The sequence below is a fragment of the Vigna angularis genome, chromosome 2 (genome assembly GCF_016808095.1).
Source record: "Vigna angularis cultivar LongXiaoDou No.4 chromosome 2, ASM1680809v1, whole genome shotgun sequence".
NCBI classification, from domain to species: Eukaryota; Viridiplantae; Streptophyta; class Magnoliopsida; order Fabales; family Fabaceae; genus Vigna; species Vigna angularis.
In genome coordinates, this window is record NC_068971.1 from 34,315,389 (window position 1) to 34,334,042 (window position 18,654).

General features: G+C 30.0%; 2 protein-coding genes across 2 annotated transcripts; both read left to right on the top strand.

The window, feature by feature from the left end:
• Window positions 1-8,787: 8,787 nt before the first annotated feature.
• On the top strand, window positions 8,788-11,597 carry LOC108328463 (probable glycosyltransferase At5g03795). Its single transcript, XM_017562333.2, has 3 exons — window positions 8,788-9,320; window positions 10,178-10,745; window positions 10,887-11,597. Exons 1-3 carry the CDS (start codon window positions 8,969-8,971, stop codon window positions 11,368-11,370), a joined length of 1,404 nt encoding a protein of 467 aa, XP_017417822.1. The 5' UTR covers window positions 8,788-8,968; the 3' UTR covers window positions 11,371-11,597.
• A 595-nt stretch (window positions 11,598-12,192) lies between these two features.
• Window positions 12,193-14,897, top strand: LOC108326852 (uncharacterized). The gene is made up of 2 exons (XM_017560437.2): window positions 12,193-12,450; window positions 13,472-14,897. Exons 1-2 carry the CDS (start codon window positions 12,263-12,265, stop codon window positions 14,778-14,780), a joined length of 1,497 nt encoding a protein of 498 aa, XP_017415926.1. The 5' UTR covers window positions 12,193-12,262; the 3' UTR covers window positions 14,781-14,897.
• Window positions 14,898-18,654: the final 3,757 nt, after the last annotated feature.

The window sequence follows — 18,654 nt, forward strand, 5'->3', positions numbered from 1 at the left end:
ATATCAATCAATCTTAAGACATATAAGCATACCTTTTAGACTTGATCATCCAGATACTTGTATTGATATCAAAATTTGTGAGTTATGCACTTATATGGTAGTGGAACAATTTCCCCACCCAAGCTATCACACACAAGGTTAGTCCATTAACCATTTATTGCTAAATAAAGCCCCTAGGCAAGGACCTTATTATCCTCTTACCATATACCCCACCCTTTTCTACTTGAAATAACTATAAGAACTTCTCCTTGAAATTCTTTTCACTACATACTTTATTCATACTCACAACTATATAACAGATCCATAAAGTATCATAATTTCCACCATAAACATGCATAAGACTTAGAACAACCCATTCAAACTAACAAAAAGTAGAAAACCACAAAAAAATTCACTGACGCTCATCGCGAAAGCTCTCACAAAAGAGAGCACCCAATGCCCAAGCTCTCAATAAAATTCTCACTCAACGAAAACAACCGTTGCTCAACGAACTAAGATGAATTTGGTTATAGAGTTGCAGTGGTAATTGGTGCTCAACGACACCTTGTCACCGCTCAACATTAGACTATGCACAAAAATGGCCGCTTAGCGATGAAGGCTAGCGCTCAGTGGTCTAAAGCAAAATTATTCTCTGACTTGTTTAACCAAGTTGCGCTCAACATCATACTAACATCGTTTAATGCCACATCAGAAATCAACAACTTCAAAACTAAGTTTTGGGAAACATGAGACCTATTTAGATTATCAAATTAGTATTTATGACTCAGTGTATGATTCAAAAGTCATTAGTTTAATTACATCATATTTAAGAAATTTGATCCATTAGTATAATATAGAATGGATTAACGTGCATTATGCTTGTTGGAATAGTGAAAATAATAGTAATTGGTGTTATAGAGATATTAGTTGTTCCATGTGGTAGTGTTAACAAAGGTTATTCATGTTCTTTAAATGTCATTATATTATTTTGGTGCATCCAAGGTAGTTGAAGATAATTGTCAAACGAATGGGTACGTATGAATATGTATTCAAAATCTCACCATTTTTTCATTAAGGAAAGAAAGAGTAAATGTGAAACAAAAAAGCAAAGTAGGAATAATTATCATATAATAATTATTATAATAGATAATGTAATTATATATATATAGACTATTTGATTTACATACAACAATTTAAATTATTTTTGTAATGACTAGTTAGAATAAATAAGCTTTAATGTAATTAACCATTTAATATGATTCAAATATCATTGATTTAAATCTCTTAGGTCAAACATTCAATGACATACAATTTAAATGTTCACTTTCTCCTAATAATGTCAGATATAAAGTGAAATCAATAATACTCCGTTCATATCAAATCATACCAAATCAATTTAAATTATTTTTGTAATTACTAGTTAGAATAAATAAGCTTTAATGTAATTAACCATTTAATATGATTCAAATATCATTGATTTAAATCTCCTAGGTCAAACATTCAATGACATACAATTTAAATGTTCACTTTCTCCGAATAATGTCAGATATAAAGTGAAATCAATAATACTCTGTTCATACCAAATCAAAATATAATAATGAGATAAGGGATATCTCACTTGACAAAAATATAAATTGAACAACATACATATACAAAATAATAATTATCTTCTTCCTAATATTTTGAATCTTGAGTTGTTATATTTGTGGATTTTCTTTGTCCTTAGAGTTTGTTGTGTTAAAGACACTACAAACTCCATTAGATGTTAATATTGATAAAGTGGGTTTCATGATAGCAAAATTTATAATGAAATGAAAACATAAATTACAATTGTTCAAGTATTTAAGTCTCACTTTAACCAAAAAATAAATAGAATACACTCATATAAAGACTGCATTATTAGACTAAACTTTGTCATCACTAAACTATACACTAGTTAGACACTATCTAAAACATATCAATCATAAACTAAGTGAAATAAGTTTGAAAGAGAAGAGTATATGAGCTAAGATAAAAAGTCAACTAGACTAGACAAAGTGGAAAGCTTCACCAAACTAGATAAGTCATATCTATTGACTAGACAAGTCAAGATAAGACCAAACTCTAAGGAAGTCAAACCAAGTGACAAGATGAATCACATTGACAAAATGAGTAAAAGTCAAGTAAGACCAGACGAGTTGAAAGTCAAATCAAATAAAGCAAATGACCATAGTGCGTAGATGAGTTAGATACAAGTTGACCAGACAACACGAAAAAGTCAAAAGTCTACAAAGGGAACCAGACGACCCATCGAAACAAAGAAGTGCGCCTGATACATTATTTAGCAAAAAAAAACTGAACGCTGAAAATGAATATTAAATCAACAATTAGAATATCAAATTTATCATTTTGCAAATCAAGAATTAGAAGAAATCTTATTGGTGTAAGATTTGATTAAAGAAGAAGAATATTTGAAGAATATCTACGTTGATAGAATATTGTGAATATTGAATAATATCTTATATGATTTAAATCAATCAAGAGCAAGGAAGTATTTTAAAGACTACAAATTGCACGAAGAACATCTTGAAGATTATATTCAAGCTATAATAGTAATATAAATTAAAATGAAGAAATACAAATTAAAGAAGAAATTCAAAGAAGAAAATAAGGAAAATTTCAAGATTGAAAGAAAGAAAATAATTTGAAGGTCATATCCAAAATGTTCTCAAAAGAGAAGCAAGATGAATAAGTCTGAATGATAGTAATTCCATAACATATATATATATATATATATATATATATATATATATATATATATATATATATATATATATAGGAACAAGGTTATGAAGAAATGATATTGAGATGGAACAACAACAAAAATACTACTTTATAAAGAGAAGATTGAAAAGAAAAAACATTAAGATTATAAAGTCAAATTCTATTAGTTGCGAGTGATAATGGTTGTAATTAACCATTGTGATATTCTTCACATAGTGAAGTTTTACCCTGTGAGCTTACTCTTTTACTTTGAGAGTTGTTCTTGTTACTTGATTTGACATTTATTAATCTTAGGATGAGGTTAAGAAGGAATCTATAGATGGTTTATACACGTGATACCTAAAGAGGTTTATATTTGTGATACTTGAAAAAGTTTATACTCATGATATCTAGAGAGGTTAACTCTCGTGATACCTAGAAAGGTTGGTACTCATGAGACTTAGATAAGTTGATACTTATGAGACCTAGAGAGGTTGATACTCATGTTTTAATCAAATGGAAATATTTTATTAGTGGAATATCTTAAGCATGTTTTTAAGAGACTGGACATAGCCCTTACATTAAGGGTGAACTAGTATAAATTTTGTGTATCTATCCTTTACTTTTATACTTTTACTTCAATTTCAAAACAGGTTTAAAATGTCTACATGCAAAAAAGTTTAAAATGCTTACATGCTCTATCCCCCCTCCCCACCTTGCACCAACATGTTGTTCTTTTTTTCAATAGTGTGTTTACCTATCTATGACTTAATTTGTAATGATTACACTTCTATTAATTTGAACTCTAGTTTTGTAATTTGGTTCTAATTGGATTAAGATTTTAATTGTTAGTTTATGAGAGATAAGGAAAGGATGAAAATGAAAAAAAAATTTCTTTGAATTATTGATAAAAACAAGTAAACAAGTTAGTTATTTCATATTTGATAGGAGACATGAATGTTTGGTATCATTATACTTTATTGAATGGAAAGTACATGCATATATAAAATGTTTTACTTGTATTTTGAAAAGCGAGATCTTACCTTGCACCAACATGTTGTTCTTTTTTTCAATAGTGTTTACCTATCCATGACTTAATTTATAATGATACACTTCTATTAATTTGAACTCTAGTTTGTAATTTGGTTCTAATTGGATTAAGATTTTAATTGTTAGTTTTTGAAAGATAATGAAAGGATGAAAATGAAAAAAATTGTTCTCTAAATTGTTGATAAAAACCAGGTAAACAAGTTAGTTAATTCATATTTGATAGGAGACATGAATGTTTGGTATCATTATACTTTATTGAATGGAAAGTACATGCATATATAAGATGTTTTACTCGTATTTTGAAAAATGAGAGAAAACACGAAATTGATTCCTCAATTAATAAAATAAAAGTTGCATGCAATCATATGAAATATTCTTTTAATAGGTTAGTAACTTTCAAGAGATGTGCAAACTAAGCATACCTACTTAAGTAATTATATCCCTACATAGTGTATCAGATAAGTGAAATTTCACCTTTTTTATGCTAGATGTTGCTATACAATATAAACAAACAATTTATTATTTTTAGCTAATAGAGAAGGAGGATGTCACAGAAAAAAATTGATTGAGAATGTGCTTGTATTTATGAAGTTTTTAAAGATTTTTATGACGATACTTCCTTTATTTTGTCATTGCATGTTGCAACTATTACTAATTGATTGGTATTAAAAAAACCACTAAATAATTGAGGATTAATGATGATGTAAAGTGGAATATAATTGGGAAAGTGATGAGATCAATGATCTATTATTTATAAATTTTATCACATGTTTAAGTTTGAGTATGTTGGATTTTTTTTATCATGTGTGTGCTGTTGAAAAAAGCAAGGATATATTGAACTTTTTTAAATATGTCTGATCTATTTTAGCATTGTATTGTGAAATACAATATTTATGGTTAAAAGTAATAATATGGTACCTTAACTTCAAATTTTACCTCAAAATCCAATGTCAACTAAGGTGACGATGATGTAGATTAAAATGGTTAATTTATATTAAAAATCAAGAAAAAACAATGTGAGGTGTAAAAAATTGAGTTGAAAATATATAGAAAAGAATAGGATTGACACGATTAATATAAATTGATAATAAAAATAAATAAAGGGAGCGCAAGGACATGAGTTGGAAATATATTCAGAAGATGATATAGAAGTTAATAATATTAAATTTGACATTTTGAATATGTTAAGGGGAAAAAAAGAAACAATTATCATGTTATATATTGGTTATTCCTATCAATACTATAACATTTAGTTCGACATTTTATATAAAAGGTTGAATTCTTTATATATCATAATTCCTAGAATTTTAACACTATAAAAGTTTTAAGTTGAATTTAATTATTTTTTAATTTTTATATTTTTTTTTGGGTTTGACTTTAACTTATTAGACTACTAAAAGGCACTCTTATCAATTTCTTAAGGTTACTTTTTGAAGTTTTTTTTATATGACTTTTGTTTCATATTTTTTATTTTTATTTGTATTTTTTTTTAGAGAAACATGAATTAAAATTCTTTTGTTTGGTTAAAGATATTAGGTACTATAGTGGATGCTAAAATGATATCAATAAGTGGTTGTTTCATTTATTGTAATGAATATTTTTTTTTGTGGTTCGATACAATGTAATTGACTTTTGGTGATTGGATTTTCTTGATTAGCCATGAAGGATACTTAAATAGTCTATTTAGGTTAAGTTGCAATATAATGATACTTATCGCCTTGTCTTTTTATTGATGAGATCTATAGTCATAATTAATCAATCTATATTTTGTTTGTGTATTTATACGCGTATGTAACTAACACGAATAAACCTATTTCATTACGTAGTTAAAATGAATTTTATCGTTATATATGAATCTTAATGAAAATAATTGTTTTACAAACAAAAACTTAATTGAAAATGTAAAATAAATATAAAACATCACACTATAAGATTGTCCAAAACTTCTCCTAATCTTAACCGCTCTCTAGTGTTCTGCATCTTTCTTAACACATATTCTATCATCTGCTCTATGATAAATCACAATCATCATAGTTAAACACACATGCACACAAAAAGAAAAAGGCATGCTAACATAACCCAACAAAACCCCTAGTTTTGAAAATAAATTCACATAGCATTTAAAATCCAGAATATGAAAAAAAAAACATAACTTTTCCAAAAGTATTTTCATTTGTAAAAATACACGGAAGTTCACCAAGTTAGACTCCCAAAATAGAGATTTGAGTCACAAATGGATAGACTTAAAAATCTTATATTTCCTAACCAGAGTTTTTCGAAGATCACGTTCACACATCTCAATAGTTACTAATAGAACCCAAATTTTTTTAAATAATAAAAACCAATTACCAACAATTTCTAAAACACACCAAATATAAGATTTATGCATCATTCCTTCTCTTAACAACCCATTCAAAGCACCTATTGAGGTACTTGCTCACACCACCAAAAACACTAGGTCATAAATCTACCTGTCCATAATGATTTCATTCAAGCTAATCGCTTTAACATCCTCACGCTCACAACAAAATCTTTATCCATAGAGCTACCTACCTTTATAAGTTTAATTGTCCTATAAACTAACCACTCAAGAGTCCAAGCATCCACACATCAAACACTAGCTCATAGAGCTATCTATCTAGAAGGATTCAACCATCTTCTGAACTAATCACTCTAAGAATCCTACATTACATTCATGCATACTAAACACCAATTCACAAAGCTACATGTCCAGAGGGATTTAGCCGTCCTCCTAGCTAAACACTTTAAGAACCTAACACCCATATTCAAGCAAACCCAAACATCATTTCATAGAGCTAATACCTAAAGGAATTCATTTGTCCTCTAAACTAATTGCTTTAAGAACCCTCTACTCAATTGAGTCACCTGCCAAGAGGGATCCACTTAGAGCTAACCACTTGAAGAGTCACTTTGAACAAAGCTTGAACAACACTTATAAAGAGTAAAAAATATCACACCACTACTCTAATTGAAGCTCATACATACAACACCTAATTTATATATAATTGTACCTCACATACTCAAACATATACACATTAAAAAACATGCACACAATAATATACAACAACCACTATTAACACAACTCACCCTACGACACATTCATCAAGAAGAAAACACAAGCTTCACTTTTACACTTCAATAGAAAACACATTTTTGAACAACATATGAACACAAACAGTAAAAGACATGTTAGCTTCCCTCACACATATCATCATTATCATTGTCTCAAAATCAAACAATCAAATTTACCATTGATCATACCATACATTCCAACACATAAAACCCATTTAACAAGTTAGCTTCCCTTATGACCATAATTTAACCCAACTCAACATATCCACACATATACAAGTAAGAAGGTAAGAAAGAAAACAAGAATGTTAGCTCCCCTTACTTGAATACTCAATGCTTCAATTAGACCCTTCAATCTTCACTTTAAACTCTGCACTTTTTTCCACGCGTTCTCCTTCAAAACCCACTCACATTTCTCTCTTCACTCTCTAAACCATTGGAATGCTTTAACTTGGAGTATCTTACCACCCATCTTAGCTCCTTTATTTATAGGGAACCCTCAACCCTAAAATCCAATTATCTTCTACTAGATTCAAGGGATAATTAACATTGAAACAGTTTGGAGATATATTCCTATATTCATGGGATCCAATTCACTTTATACACTCCTTATAATCACATTATCTCTTAGGAAATTTGTTTAATATCTTCTTAATTGTTGACTGAACATATTGGTACTGATTTGATGATAACAAATTTGTTAACTAAAGGACTACTACCTAAAACTTTTATTGGCCATGTTGAAAGTATGAGTATTATGGACAAGTCAATATTAACATGATGATGTTATCTATCTATATGGATATGTATAGTTATAAACTTGTACTGTCATGACACTTGTAAATTTAATTAAAGTCATGTTTTTCTTTATTCTACGTTTTAAGAAATAGAGAGAAAAGATGATTTTGACATAAGAAGACTTTCTTGATAATTTCTATATCATCAAGAAGCCATATAAAAAAAAGTAAGAGAAGTGAAAACAATTTATTGAAAAAACTTTACAATGAATTCAGATAAGTTTTTTTTCTTCATATACGTGAGAATATTGAGAATATGTTTTCATTCAATTAAAATTATAAAAATTACTTATAACTGCATCTCATATACTCTAGATAAAGACGTGAGATTCCATTTTACACATAAGCATTTGAGGTTAACCATTCTAACCTAGGTTCACTGTATTCGAATATTCAAACCAACTTTCTCAAACCTTATTTTAATGATTTACAATTTTTTTTACTTTCCTTCTTGAAAAGTATTCATCAATCTCTTATTTTATTGAAAACTTTGATTTTAGGATCACATCAATAAATGTCCAAAGTCAGACTCCATGTAGCTTGCATGTTGTTGTAGTATGTCCTTAGATGTTTTTTAAATTATGCTTGACTGTATATTAACATCTTTTGTCATTGAATTCAAATTGTTGTACATAAAACACTAATGAGAAAATTATAACTCATTATTTCAATTGCATTACTTTTTGGAAACCGAATTTGGTAATCAGTTCTTTTCCTAAATTCTTACAAAGGATAATTTAGATATTATATTGAAAAAATAAAATATGTATGTTTAGTTAAGTTGAGTTAATAATCACAAAATTTTATAAAAATTCCATTTTTTATATCTAACAATTTTAGTAACTCATTTATTACATTTTATTTGGAAAATGAAATTGTTCCTTTGAAAAATAACCCTTTTCGAATTTACAAGGAACATTATATTTAAAAAAGAAAGCGAACATGGATATTTAATAAAGTTGATTTAGGATACAACCATAAAAATCCTATGAAAATTTCACTTTTACGCCTAAAAATTAATTAGTTCATTCATGATTTTGTGGTATGAAAGATTCTATCACATCGATTTATAATCTTAGAATACCAATTGTTAGACACACTTGAATGCTCAAATAATTACTTTTCAAGACTCAAACTCTTGGTGTTATAATTCAGTTGTGATCTAACTTGAAGATTCATGCAGAGAAAAACTACTTAATCACAGTGCATTACTACCGGAATCAAACGTTTGTGTTCTGACTTTTATTCTTGGTCTCTGTCTGTTGTTCCTTCCACTCTCTTTCTCTCTCTGGCTCTCTCCTCATGCCATGGTTCGTTCTTCCTTCCTCTACCACTACTCTCAACGCCGTGTTGCAGGCTCTCTCAGCGGCTTCTTCTTCATCCCCACAACTTTAGCACTCTTCACCTCTCTTTTCATTCTCTTCTACATTTACTCCACCTCCAACCTCTTCTCCCATCACAACCACCATGCCACTTCACTTTTCAAACCACCCTTTCTCTTTTCCACTACCCCTTCTATTTCCACCACACCCCACTTTGATCCTATCTTCCACAATAATGCTTCTGACTCCACCATGTCTCACTCTTTCCGATTGGGGTATGAACTCAGACCACAAAGTCAACGGGGTCTGCCCCTTCCACAGCAGTTCAGCCCAAAGGGTACGCAAAAGTTTCGTTTTTTACCTTTCTTTTCGGTTTATATGCTTATGAAAAGAATTTTGTGTGTGGCTTTCTTGTTGTCAAATGAACAGTCTTAGTTGAATGATTCACTTGTTTATTTTAGTGCGAAGGGAAGTTGAGGATGTTAGTAGGACCTGTAGACATCTGTACTAGGCTGTGGGAACCTGGATTTGTTTGACTTTGGCATGATATTGGGTGTTCTATAAGAGAAGGTTATGTAGATATTGGTTTATGCAGATGCTGGTTACATTGATTATTGTATTCAATAAGAGAAGGTTATGTATGTATGATACTTGTATCTGGGATATGGACATGTGTAATTCTAACATGGAAGATTTCAAAAGTATATTACTAATTTGCTAAATGTAAACTGAATTCAGAATTTCAGTAAAATAAATGTTAAGAATATGAATATGTCAAGTACACAACCTTCTTATTGTAGAAAATTACTCATTAAGCAACCCTATGGAGAATTTTACTGTAAAATACAGAACCCTTGATTCAAATAAAACTTGTGAGACGATATCCTCTTCTAGCATTTGTTATTTTGGGGATTTTACTCATTTTCAGGGTTCTGTTTTACTCAATAGTTAGGTTTTAAGGATCAGTAGCTAAGCTTATCTCAACATTTTTCGTATAACGATGATGTTTATATTAAGAGATATAAGGAGTAGAATTTGAAGGGTTAATGTTGTATATCTAGTAGCTTTAGGTGCCTCATCATAAAACAAACTTAGGTGTTATTGGGTTCAGTCGGTAGGCTGAGGAATCTACAAAGAGTATGAACTTTACTGTCTTAACTCCAGTATCTGGGGAATGCTTTTTTTATGATTCAGGAAATATTGAGAATAACAACGACGTGTTCCATGACAGAGATATTTTTCTGGAAGACTATAAAGAAATGAATAGGAGCTTAAAGATATATGTTTATCCTCACAGGGAAGATGATCCTTTTGCAAACGTGCTTTTGCCTCTGGAATCTGAACCTGATGGCAATTATGCGAGTGAAAGTTACCTGAAAAAGACACTTATGAAGAGCCATTTCATTACAATTGAACCAACAGAAGCAGATCTTTTCTTTCTGCCCTTTTCCATAGCAAGATTGCGGCATGACAGAAGAGTTGGTGTAGGAGGTATACAAGACTTCATTAGAGACTACATTCAGAACATCAGTCACAAGTATCCATATTGGAATCGCACAGGTGGTGCTGATCACTTTTATGTTGCTTGTCATTCAATTGGAAGGCCTGCCATGAACAAAACACCTGATGTGAAATTCAATGCTATTCAAGTTGTATGCTCATCTAGTTATTTCCTTACTGGGTGTATTGCTCATAAGGATACATGCCTACCACAGATTTGGCCAAGAAAAGGAAATCCCCCTAGCCTTGATTCATCAAAGAGGTAGCAGTACTTTTTAGTTACAAATTACAAATGGATTTATTTAGTTAGTGACCTGGTAGCATATGAAGCAGCATCACAACAATGATTTTATTCAGTATATCAAGCACAATCTTTTTGCTGTTTTTTGATTTTGAACCACAGGAAAAGGCTAGCTTTCTTTGCAGGGGGAGTTAATTCCCCAGTACGTGTAAAGCTTCTTCAGACATGGAAAAATGATTCGGAAATTTTTGTGCACCATGGAAGACTTAAAACAACATATGCAGATGAGTTGCTAGGAAGCAAGTTCTGCCTTCATGTTAAGGGCATTGAAGTGAACACAGCTCGTATTGGAGACTCTCTATATTATGGTTGTGTTCCAGTGATCATTGAAAACTACTATGACCTTCCCTTCGCTGATGTGTTGAACTGGAAGAGATTTTCAGTTGTTGTCACCACCTCAGACATCCCCTTACTCAAAAAGATCCTCAACGATATCATCAGTTCTGACAAATACTTGATGTTACAAAAGAATGTTTTGAAGGTCAGGAAACACTTCCAATGGCATTCACCCCCCCACGACTTTGATGCGTTTTACATGGTTATGTATGAATTATGGCTCAGACAAAGCTCTATAAAAGTTTCATAGGAAAATTTTATATACAATATCAGTGTGCAATATTTTTATACAAACACATTCAGCAGGAATTTATCATGGCTAAATCTCACTGAAAGTTTGTATAAAACTATTGTACATTAACAGTGCATGTAAATTAAACTCAGATTTATGCGAGTTATTGTGAAGGTAACTTTGTACAATAGTATCATTCAAGAATCAGTGGTTCATTATTTGTATTCTTCAGTAAAATAAGAACATAATACCTAATAATACACTTTTTAATTATCTGATTCATTGAAAAAGGAGTCTATATCATGAATTAAGGGGTTGTTCTTTGCTTGGTGAAAGAGTAAAGAGGAGTTAAAGGAATCGTTCCTTGTGTTTTGGAAGTCTGAGTGGCACAGCAGCAGAACAAGGACAATCTTACAAGTCACAAGTGTTTGATTTTTCCTTTAGTGTTTACCAAGGTTTAGAGATAGCTTCTGTCATGTATATCAATTACTAGGAGGAGTGATTTTTATTTTTTTATGCAGACACTAAATTATATAAATTAAAGTATATTGAGTCCCTCTTAAACTTTATTTTATTCTGAGTTCTTAAATTTTTTATTTGAGTTTATGTGATTGATATTTTGTTATGTTGTTTTCACGTCATTCGTGAATAATATAAAATAATACTGTAATTAAATAATTTTGTATTATTTTAATGAAAAATATCTTACAAGCACCTTGCAAATTTAATATATAAATTTTAATTTTAAATATTTAATAAATAAAAAATTTAATTAAAAACATTTAAATTTATGAATAATTTTATAAAATTGTAATAATTATCCAATGGAAAATGCGCGTCTGGAACACGGAAGAAGGGAGAAAAAAGCACCGTCAAAGTGTGGGAAGAGAAAGGTTTTTGTCTTGTAGAAATGGATACCGCTTCTTCAATTATATTTCCTTGTGTACGCGTCAATGCCTGTGCAACCGACACGTTACAAAATGTCGCACTCAATGGATCGGGAAAATGCTATAAATACAACAAAAGAAAGCCTCTCCTCAGTCACCATCGTTCCAGAAGCTCCTCTTCAGTTTCTCCCATCCCAAGCTTTCACAACAGGTACGTTTACTTTTACCTGTTCATCCAATCCTCTTACTTTTATCGATTCAGATCATAATCTGTGCTTTCCACAGTGGAAAATTGAATTAGTTGTGTTTAAATTATGATCATTACCGGGAATCGAATGTTTATAGATCTTGTTGGATTCTTTTTTCACGCCCAGATTTCGTTCGTAAGATTTTTTATTAATTATTTTCGTCCAGAAGATGTAAAATTTATAGAATGTTTTGGAGGAAGAGGCAATTCACTACGTGTATGGAGCACTTGATTGGGATTTCGATGATTGTAATTAAAGATAATGTTGGATTTTTTACAGCAGAGGTTTGCATGTTTAATTAAGCAAATTAGCTTATGTAAATGTAATGTTTATGCGTCCCTCGTTGGGAATCTTTTGTGCTTGGTGAGACTTGGAGAGTGTGGTTAATAGGTTTTGTTTGCTAATTATTTGGTTGAATCTGTTGTTTATGATCTCGGATCTTGTTCGTAAGTTCAGTGATCCAGCTTTTGCCTTTTTTCTCCCCCTTTAATGTAGTTTGTTTTGGTTATGATATTGTCGTATGCTTCTGCTTACATAACCAAAATGGAGAAAAAACAAAATGCGAACTGATTGGTAGTGTTTTGCTTGATTTTGTGGATTTATTCAAATTAGTTCAATTGTTTAATGATTTTACTGAATTTAGTGCCTTTTATAATTCCATGTCTAATAATAGTGAAAACTCATTTGTATCTATTGTAAATGTTCATATATATATATATATATATATATATATATATATATATATATATATCAATTTGTCATCCTTCTATTTTGCACTTGGTTTGGTTAGCCTAGTTGGGTATTCTGTATGGACTTGGTGGATTTCTATTTGCTTAGCTTGGGCTGTGTATTCTGTCATTGTTTCTGAAGTAGGTGTATTTTGTTTAAGCAGTATGTTGGGGTTTAACTAATGTCTTGCAAGTAGTTGTATTACGCAATTTGTTTAAATTAATGGCTTGACTGTTTTACATGTGCATGTTTCAGGGACTTGTCAGATTTAGTTGAGGTTTTTTCATCATTAGTGTGTGAAGATAATAAAGATATGGAAATCTCCCATGACATCAATATCAAGGATGACAAGCCAGGTGATTTAAATGAACAGAAGGTTAAGGTAGAACTGGAACTGAAAAATAAACCAAAGAAAGCGAAGAAAGAAAAAGGGGAAGAGGAAGATGAAGAGGGAGAGAAGAAAGGTAAAGATTTAAAAGCTAAAGGGAAGGATGGTGATGAGAAAAAGGAAAAGGATAATAAGAAAAAGGAAAAGGGGAAAGAAGATGACGAAGGGAAGATCGAAAAGAAGAAGGAAAAGAAAGACAAGGATGACAAAACTGATGCGAAGAAGGAAAAGAAAGAGAAAGAAAAGAAGAAGGAAAAGGATGACAAAATTGATGTAGCAAATGATAAGGATGGAAAAGATGATGGGGAGGACGGTGAAAAGAAGGACAAGGAGAAGAAGAAAAAGGAAAAGAAGGACAAAGAAAAAGAAGGAAATGACGATGAAGAGAAGAAGAAAAAGAAAGAGAAGGAGAAGAAAAAGGAAAAAAAGGACAAGGATGAAGAAACAGACACATCAAAGGAAAAGGGAAAAGATGATGAAGGTGAGGATGAAGAAGAAAATGAAAAAAAGAAGAAAAAAGATAAGAAGGAGAAAGACAAGGATCATAAAAAGGAAGAGAAGGGAAAATATGATGAAGGTAAGGATGAAGAAGAAATTGAGAAAAAGAAGAAAAAGGATAAGAAGGGAAAAGATGATGAAGGTGAGGATGAAGAAGAAAATGAGAAAAAAAAGAAAAAGGATAAGAAGGAGAAAGATAAGGATCACAAAATGGAAGAGAAGGGAAAAGATGATGAAGGTGAGGATGAAGAAGAAATTGAGAAAAAGAAGAAAAAAGATAAGAAGGAGAAAAACAAGGATAACAAAAAGGAAAAAAAGGAGAAAGATGATGAAAAGGAGGGTGAAAAAGAGGATGGCAAGGTTGAAGTTTCTGTAAGGGATATTACTATAGAAGAAATCAGAGAGGAAGGTGAAAAGGAAGACAAAGAAAAAGACGGTGGGAAGGAAGTGAAAGAGAAGAAGAAAAAAGAAGACAAAGACAAGAAAGAGAAGAAGAACAAACTTACTGGAAAGGACAAAACCAAGGATCTTAGCTCTCTGAAGCAAAAACTTGAAAAAATTAACGCAAAAATAGAACCGCTCCTTCAAAAGAAAGCTGATATAGAAAGGCAGATAAAAGAAGCTGAAGCTGAGGCTCATGTAGTCAGCGACAAGAACAAGGAAGTACAGGAGCTTTGAATGACACACTTGTACTATACTGCATAATATAAATACTTTGATTTCTCTTTTATAGTTGTTTTGTGGAATAAAGTTGTCCTTCCATTTGAGTGAGAAATGATACACTTGTGTACTGCACATTATGTTTCGGCTGTTGAAAAATTCAATACAATTTAGAAGTGGAGGTGAAGAGTAGTTTATAATTCATAATTCAAGGGCCTTTGATTAGAGGAATCGGATTGGAATGAAAGTGAGGGAAAGAAAGCTAATTTCAAGAGGATACAAGAATACTTATTGTCCTTACCAACAGAATATCCAACTAACTGTGTATCTCTGAATGATTTTCTCCTAACTGAATGACTTGGGCACATGCATATATCGAGACTCTGCTCTCTCTTATTTGAAGGGCAGAGGAGCAATTTAGGAGACATTGGACTCGAAACATGTGAAAGGTGCAAACGTTAGCAAGAATGGATGACATTTTGTGAATCCGAACAAAAAAAAATAGACAAGATCCACTGTATTAAACATTTTAAGATATAAATATTTATTGCATACAGATAATCATTTACACACGGGAAGGAGACAGAGAAAGAGAATAAAACTTTCACTCACTGATTCACTTCACATATTGATTTTGATTTGATACATTTCCTTGCTTTTTGTACTCAATTTTTTCCGAAGACTTCCATGCAGCAGGATTTCGACCAAACTGGATAGATTCTGCAACCCACGCTATATACCATTAATCACACAGACAGGAAAATGAGTTGAGGAAAAAATTCATACCGCTACAGTTTATGAAAATTAAGAACCATATATTAGCATGCCAAACTACATATACTGCAGTAACAGTCAACTAAAAAGTTGAGGGATTTTATAAAGGTGAATAGAGAAAATGGTACTTTCTTTAATAAAAAAATATTAAGTTTTAGGTCTTTTGGCCTACAATGAATTATGAAATGTATTTTTTTATTTCATCATTACTTTATTCGACTTAATTGATGTAACAAACTTATACGTTACTCTTGATGTTCTTGGTGATTAATGGATTGGAATTGGAACTAAATCTAAGGATGAAGATAATAAAGAAGAAAATGTTTAAATAGGAAAAGACATTGACATCAATATAGAACAAATTAATTTATTGGCAGCAATGTAGAACAAATAAAATTAAATTATAATACTTAATATAAAAATCTTATCCACATATCATAACTTAAATCTTCTAAAATATCCATTCATAATTACCATAATCTGATGTTATTTTTAAGAATTTAGATCTTAAATAACAATGTACATCATTAGTAAAAAAAATATCTGTTCAAACATAACACATACAACATCAAAATAAATGAATACCCATTGACAATGAAAACCTTATGATTGGTCATTTGCTCCGATGAGACATTACGTATATTGATAACTTGCCATTAATAGTTCTTCACTTAAGACCAAACTAATACAACGAAAGAAAGTATGTTTCTTAATTTGTGTTAAACTTGGTTTTTATCTCTACATATTCAAATAACACATTTAATCTTTTAATTTTTGAAAATATATGAATTTAGTCTATCTTTCATACCGTAAAGAATCACTTCTAAATGTTAAGCTTGAAAATTAAAAGGAATATAAATTCACACATTTCTAGAAATTGAAATTGAAATTAATAAAAAGTACTGAAAGTAAAATCATATTCAAACAAAAAATGAGTACTAAAAATACTATTTATTTCAGTTGGTTAAATAAAGTACTTGATAATTGTGAGTTGTTGTAATTTGTCTACATATTTTTAATTTTTATGGATGAAAAATAGATTTAAATCTATTTTTTGTTTTTGTAATTTTTGAACATTAAAATTTTTCTTCTTATAATATTTTAATCATATATACAGTTCTTTAATATTGTAAAATTGTTGATTCATCGATCACTATCATTCAATCTTTATCAGAAAATATAATCTTATTTGTAAGGAAAAATATATTAAAATTTTGTTATTAAACTTTACTATTAATATTTTTGATAGATTAGTAATTGATCTTGTTATTATTTACAAATATGTAATCTCTTTTTTGTTAGCAATTACTTGACTTATTAACAGTAGATCAAAATTATTTAACTTTAGAATATCAGATAATATATACATATGGGTAATTAAATTTACATGACACAACTATATAAGACCAAAACAAGATTTACAAAAAAAATACTAAAAACACAATCTATGAAATTATTGTAAAAGAAAATGAAAGAGAAAAATGGGTGGAATAGCACATCACCACGTGAATGGTGTGAGACTGAGGAGAAAAAGAGGACCTTCAAAATCTGAAATGGACCACATTGTTTGAAAAGTTGAGCAAAGCAAAAACGGCCACGTTCACCCTTTCTTCAACACCTCAATTTTCTTCTTTCTTTTGGTTTCATGTCAATTCCAAATCTTCAACCACCAACTTCTTTCCATTTGCCTAAATGTTTCCCAACACTCCAAACCCTTCTTTCCAACCAAATCTTCCATATCTTTATCATCCTATCTTCTGAGATATTCTGCCATTTTTTCTTACCTATTTATTCAATGATTGTTTTATCAAGCACCATTTCATTAATTTTATTATCAATCTTACAAAAATAAGTCAACTAAATTTGTTAGTAAGATAAAACTATTGACTTACTGTTATAAATCTAAAAAAAATTAGTCAATTAAGTGCTTTTCTGGTTAATGTTTTACTTGCATAAAGGTTATTGAATGTATATTTAGATAAACAATTGTATCGGTGCAGCAGAATAATATACAACAAATTAAGAGGGGTGAATTGATTTCTTATCACAAATAATATCTTTAATAATTTTTTTCGTAAAATATAAATTCCTTAATAATATTATAAACAAATAAAAAAGTAAGGAAGAGAGAAAATTGCATAGATGATTTCTATACTGATTCAGATCACATAAATCCTGCATCCAGTTGTTAATCTCAAGCAAAAATTAAAGTTTCACTATTACAAACCAATAAACGGTTACAATTATAAAGAAAATAACAGATGAACACTTGCTCCAAATGTTTCACGAAAGATAAACACTTCATTTGAATCTTCACAAAAGATAACTGATTTTAACTCAGCAACCGCAATAATACTCAATCACAACTTCCGTAAAAGTTATCACTTTATGCCAACACCAAGTTCTCAAAGCCAAAAAATAAAGGTTACATAAATTCTAGAACACAATTATCAAAGCACACAACTAAATATATAAGATTTTCGAAATAAACTAATTTCATATTGTGTATTTTAAAATGAGTCCCACTCTGATTTTGTATTATGCATTTAATGAATGCACAATAGTAAAAAATTTGCTTAAAAATTCTCATAATAATCGATTATGACAAGTCATAATTGATTATTGATAATCGATTATTATAATTTGATAATAAATTATCTTGAATATAAAATGATGAGATTTTCTTATTCAAAACAAATTTTAACACAATCTAAGACAGGCAATACATAAAATTAAAGATAAACCATATCTTATACATAAATCTACTAAATTACAAAAACTTTAACACAAAATAAGTCTTTACAAAAATCTTCTTACAACAAAAACACTTGAGACTTAACTTTGAAACATCATCAAAACTTCGTCTATAAAAAGCTAACATAAACAATTTAAAATACGTATTTGTTTCCTATAATGAAACTCAGATAAACAAATTCAGAAAATAATAAAGATATCTTTTAAAACCTAACAAATATATGAAGTCTATCCAATAAGGTTCATTCCCTTCAAAATTAGAGTACCATTTCCTTCTTTAAGGTAAGAAGCTCAACCACAAGTTCTTCAAACCAGAACGTCATCTCAGAACCACAATACCTCATATCTTAACATGCACTTGGCA

What these genes read in the sequence shown, in the direction of transcription:
- LOC108326852 (XM_017560437.2), top strand. Translation starts at nt 12,263, where the DNA reads ATGGATACCGCTTCTTCAATTATATTTCCTTGTGTACGCGTCAATGCC. An exon ending in ATCCCAAGCTTTCACAACAG is followed by an intron (nt 12,451 to 13,471) that starts GTACGTTTACTT and finishes TGCATGTTTCAG; the next exon opens with GGACTTGTCAGATTTAGTTG.
- LOC108328463 (XM_017562333.2), top strand. Translation starts at nt 8,969, where the DNA reads ATGGTTCGTTCTTCCTTCCTCTACCACTACTCTCAACGCCGTGTTGCA. An exon ending in ACAGCAGTTCAGCCCAAAGG is followed by an intron (nt 9,321 to 10,177) that starts GTACGCAAAAGT and finishes TTTATGATTCAG; the next exon opens with GAAATATTGAGAATAACAAC. An exon ending in AGCCTTGATTCATCAAAGAG is followed by an intron (nt 10,746 to 10,886) that starts GTAGCAGTACTT and finishes TTTGAACCACAG; the next exon opens with GAAAAGGCTAGCTTTCTTTG.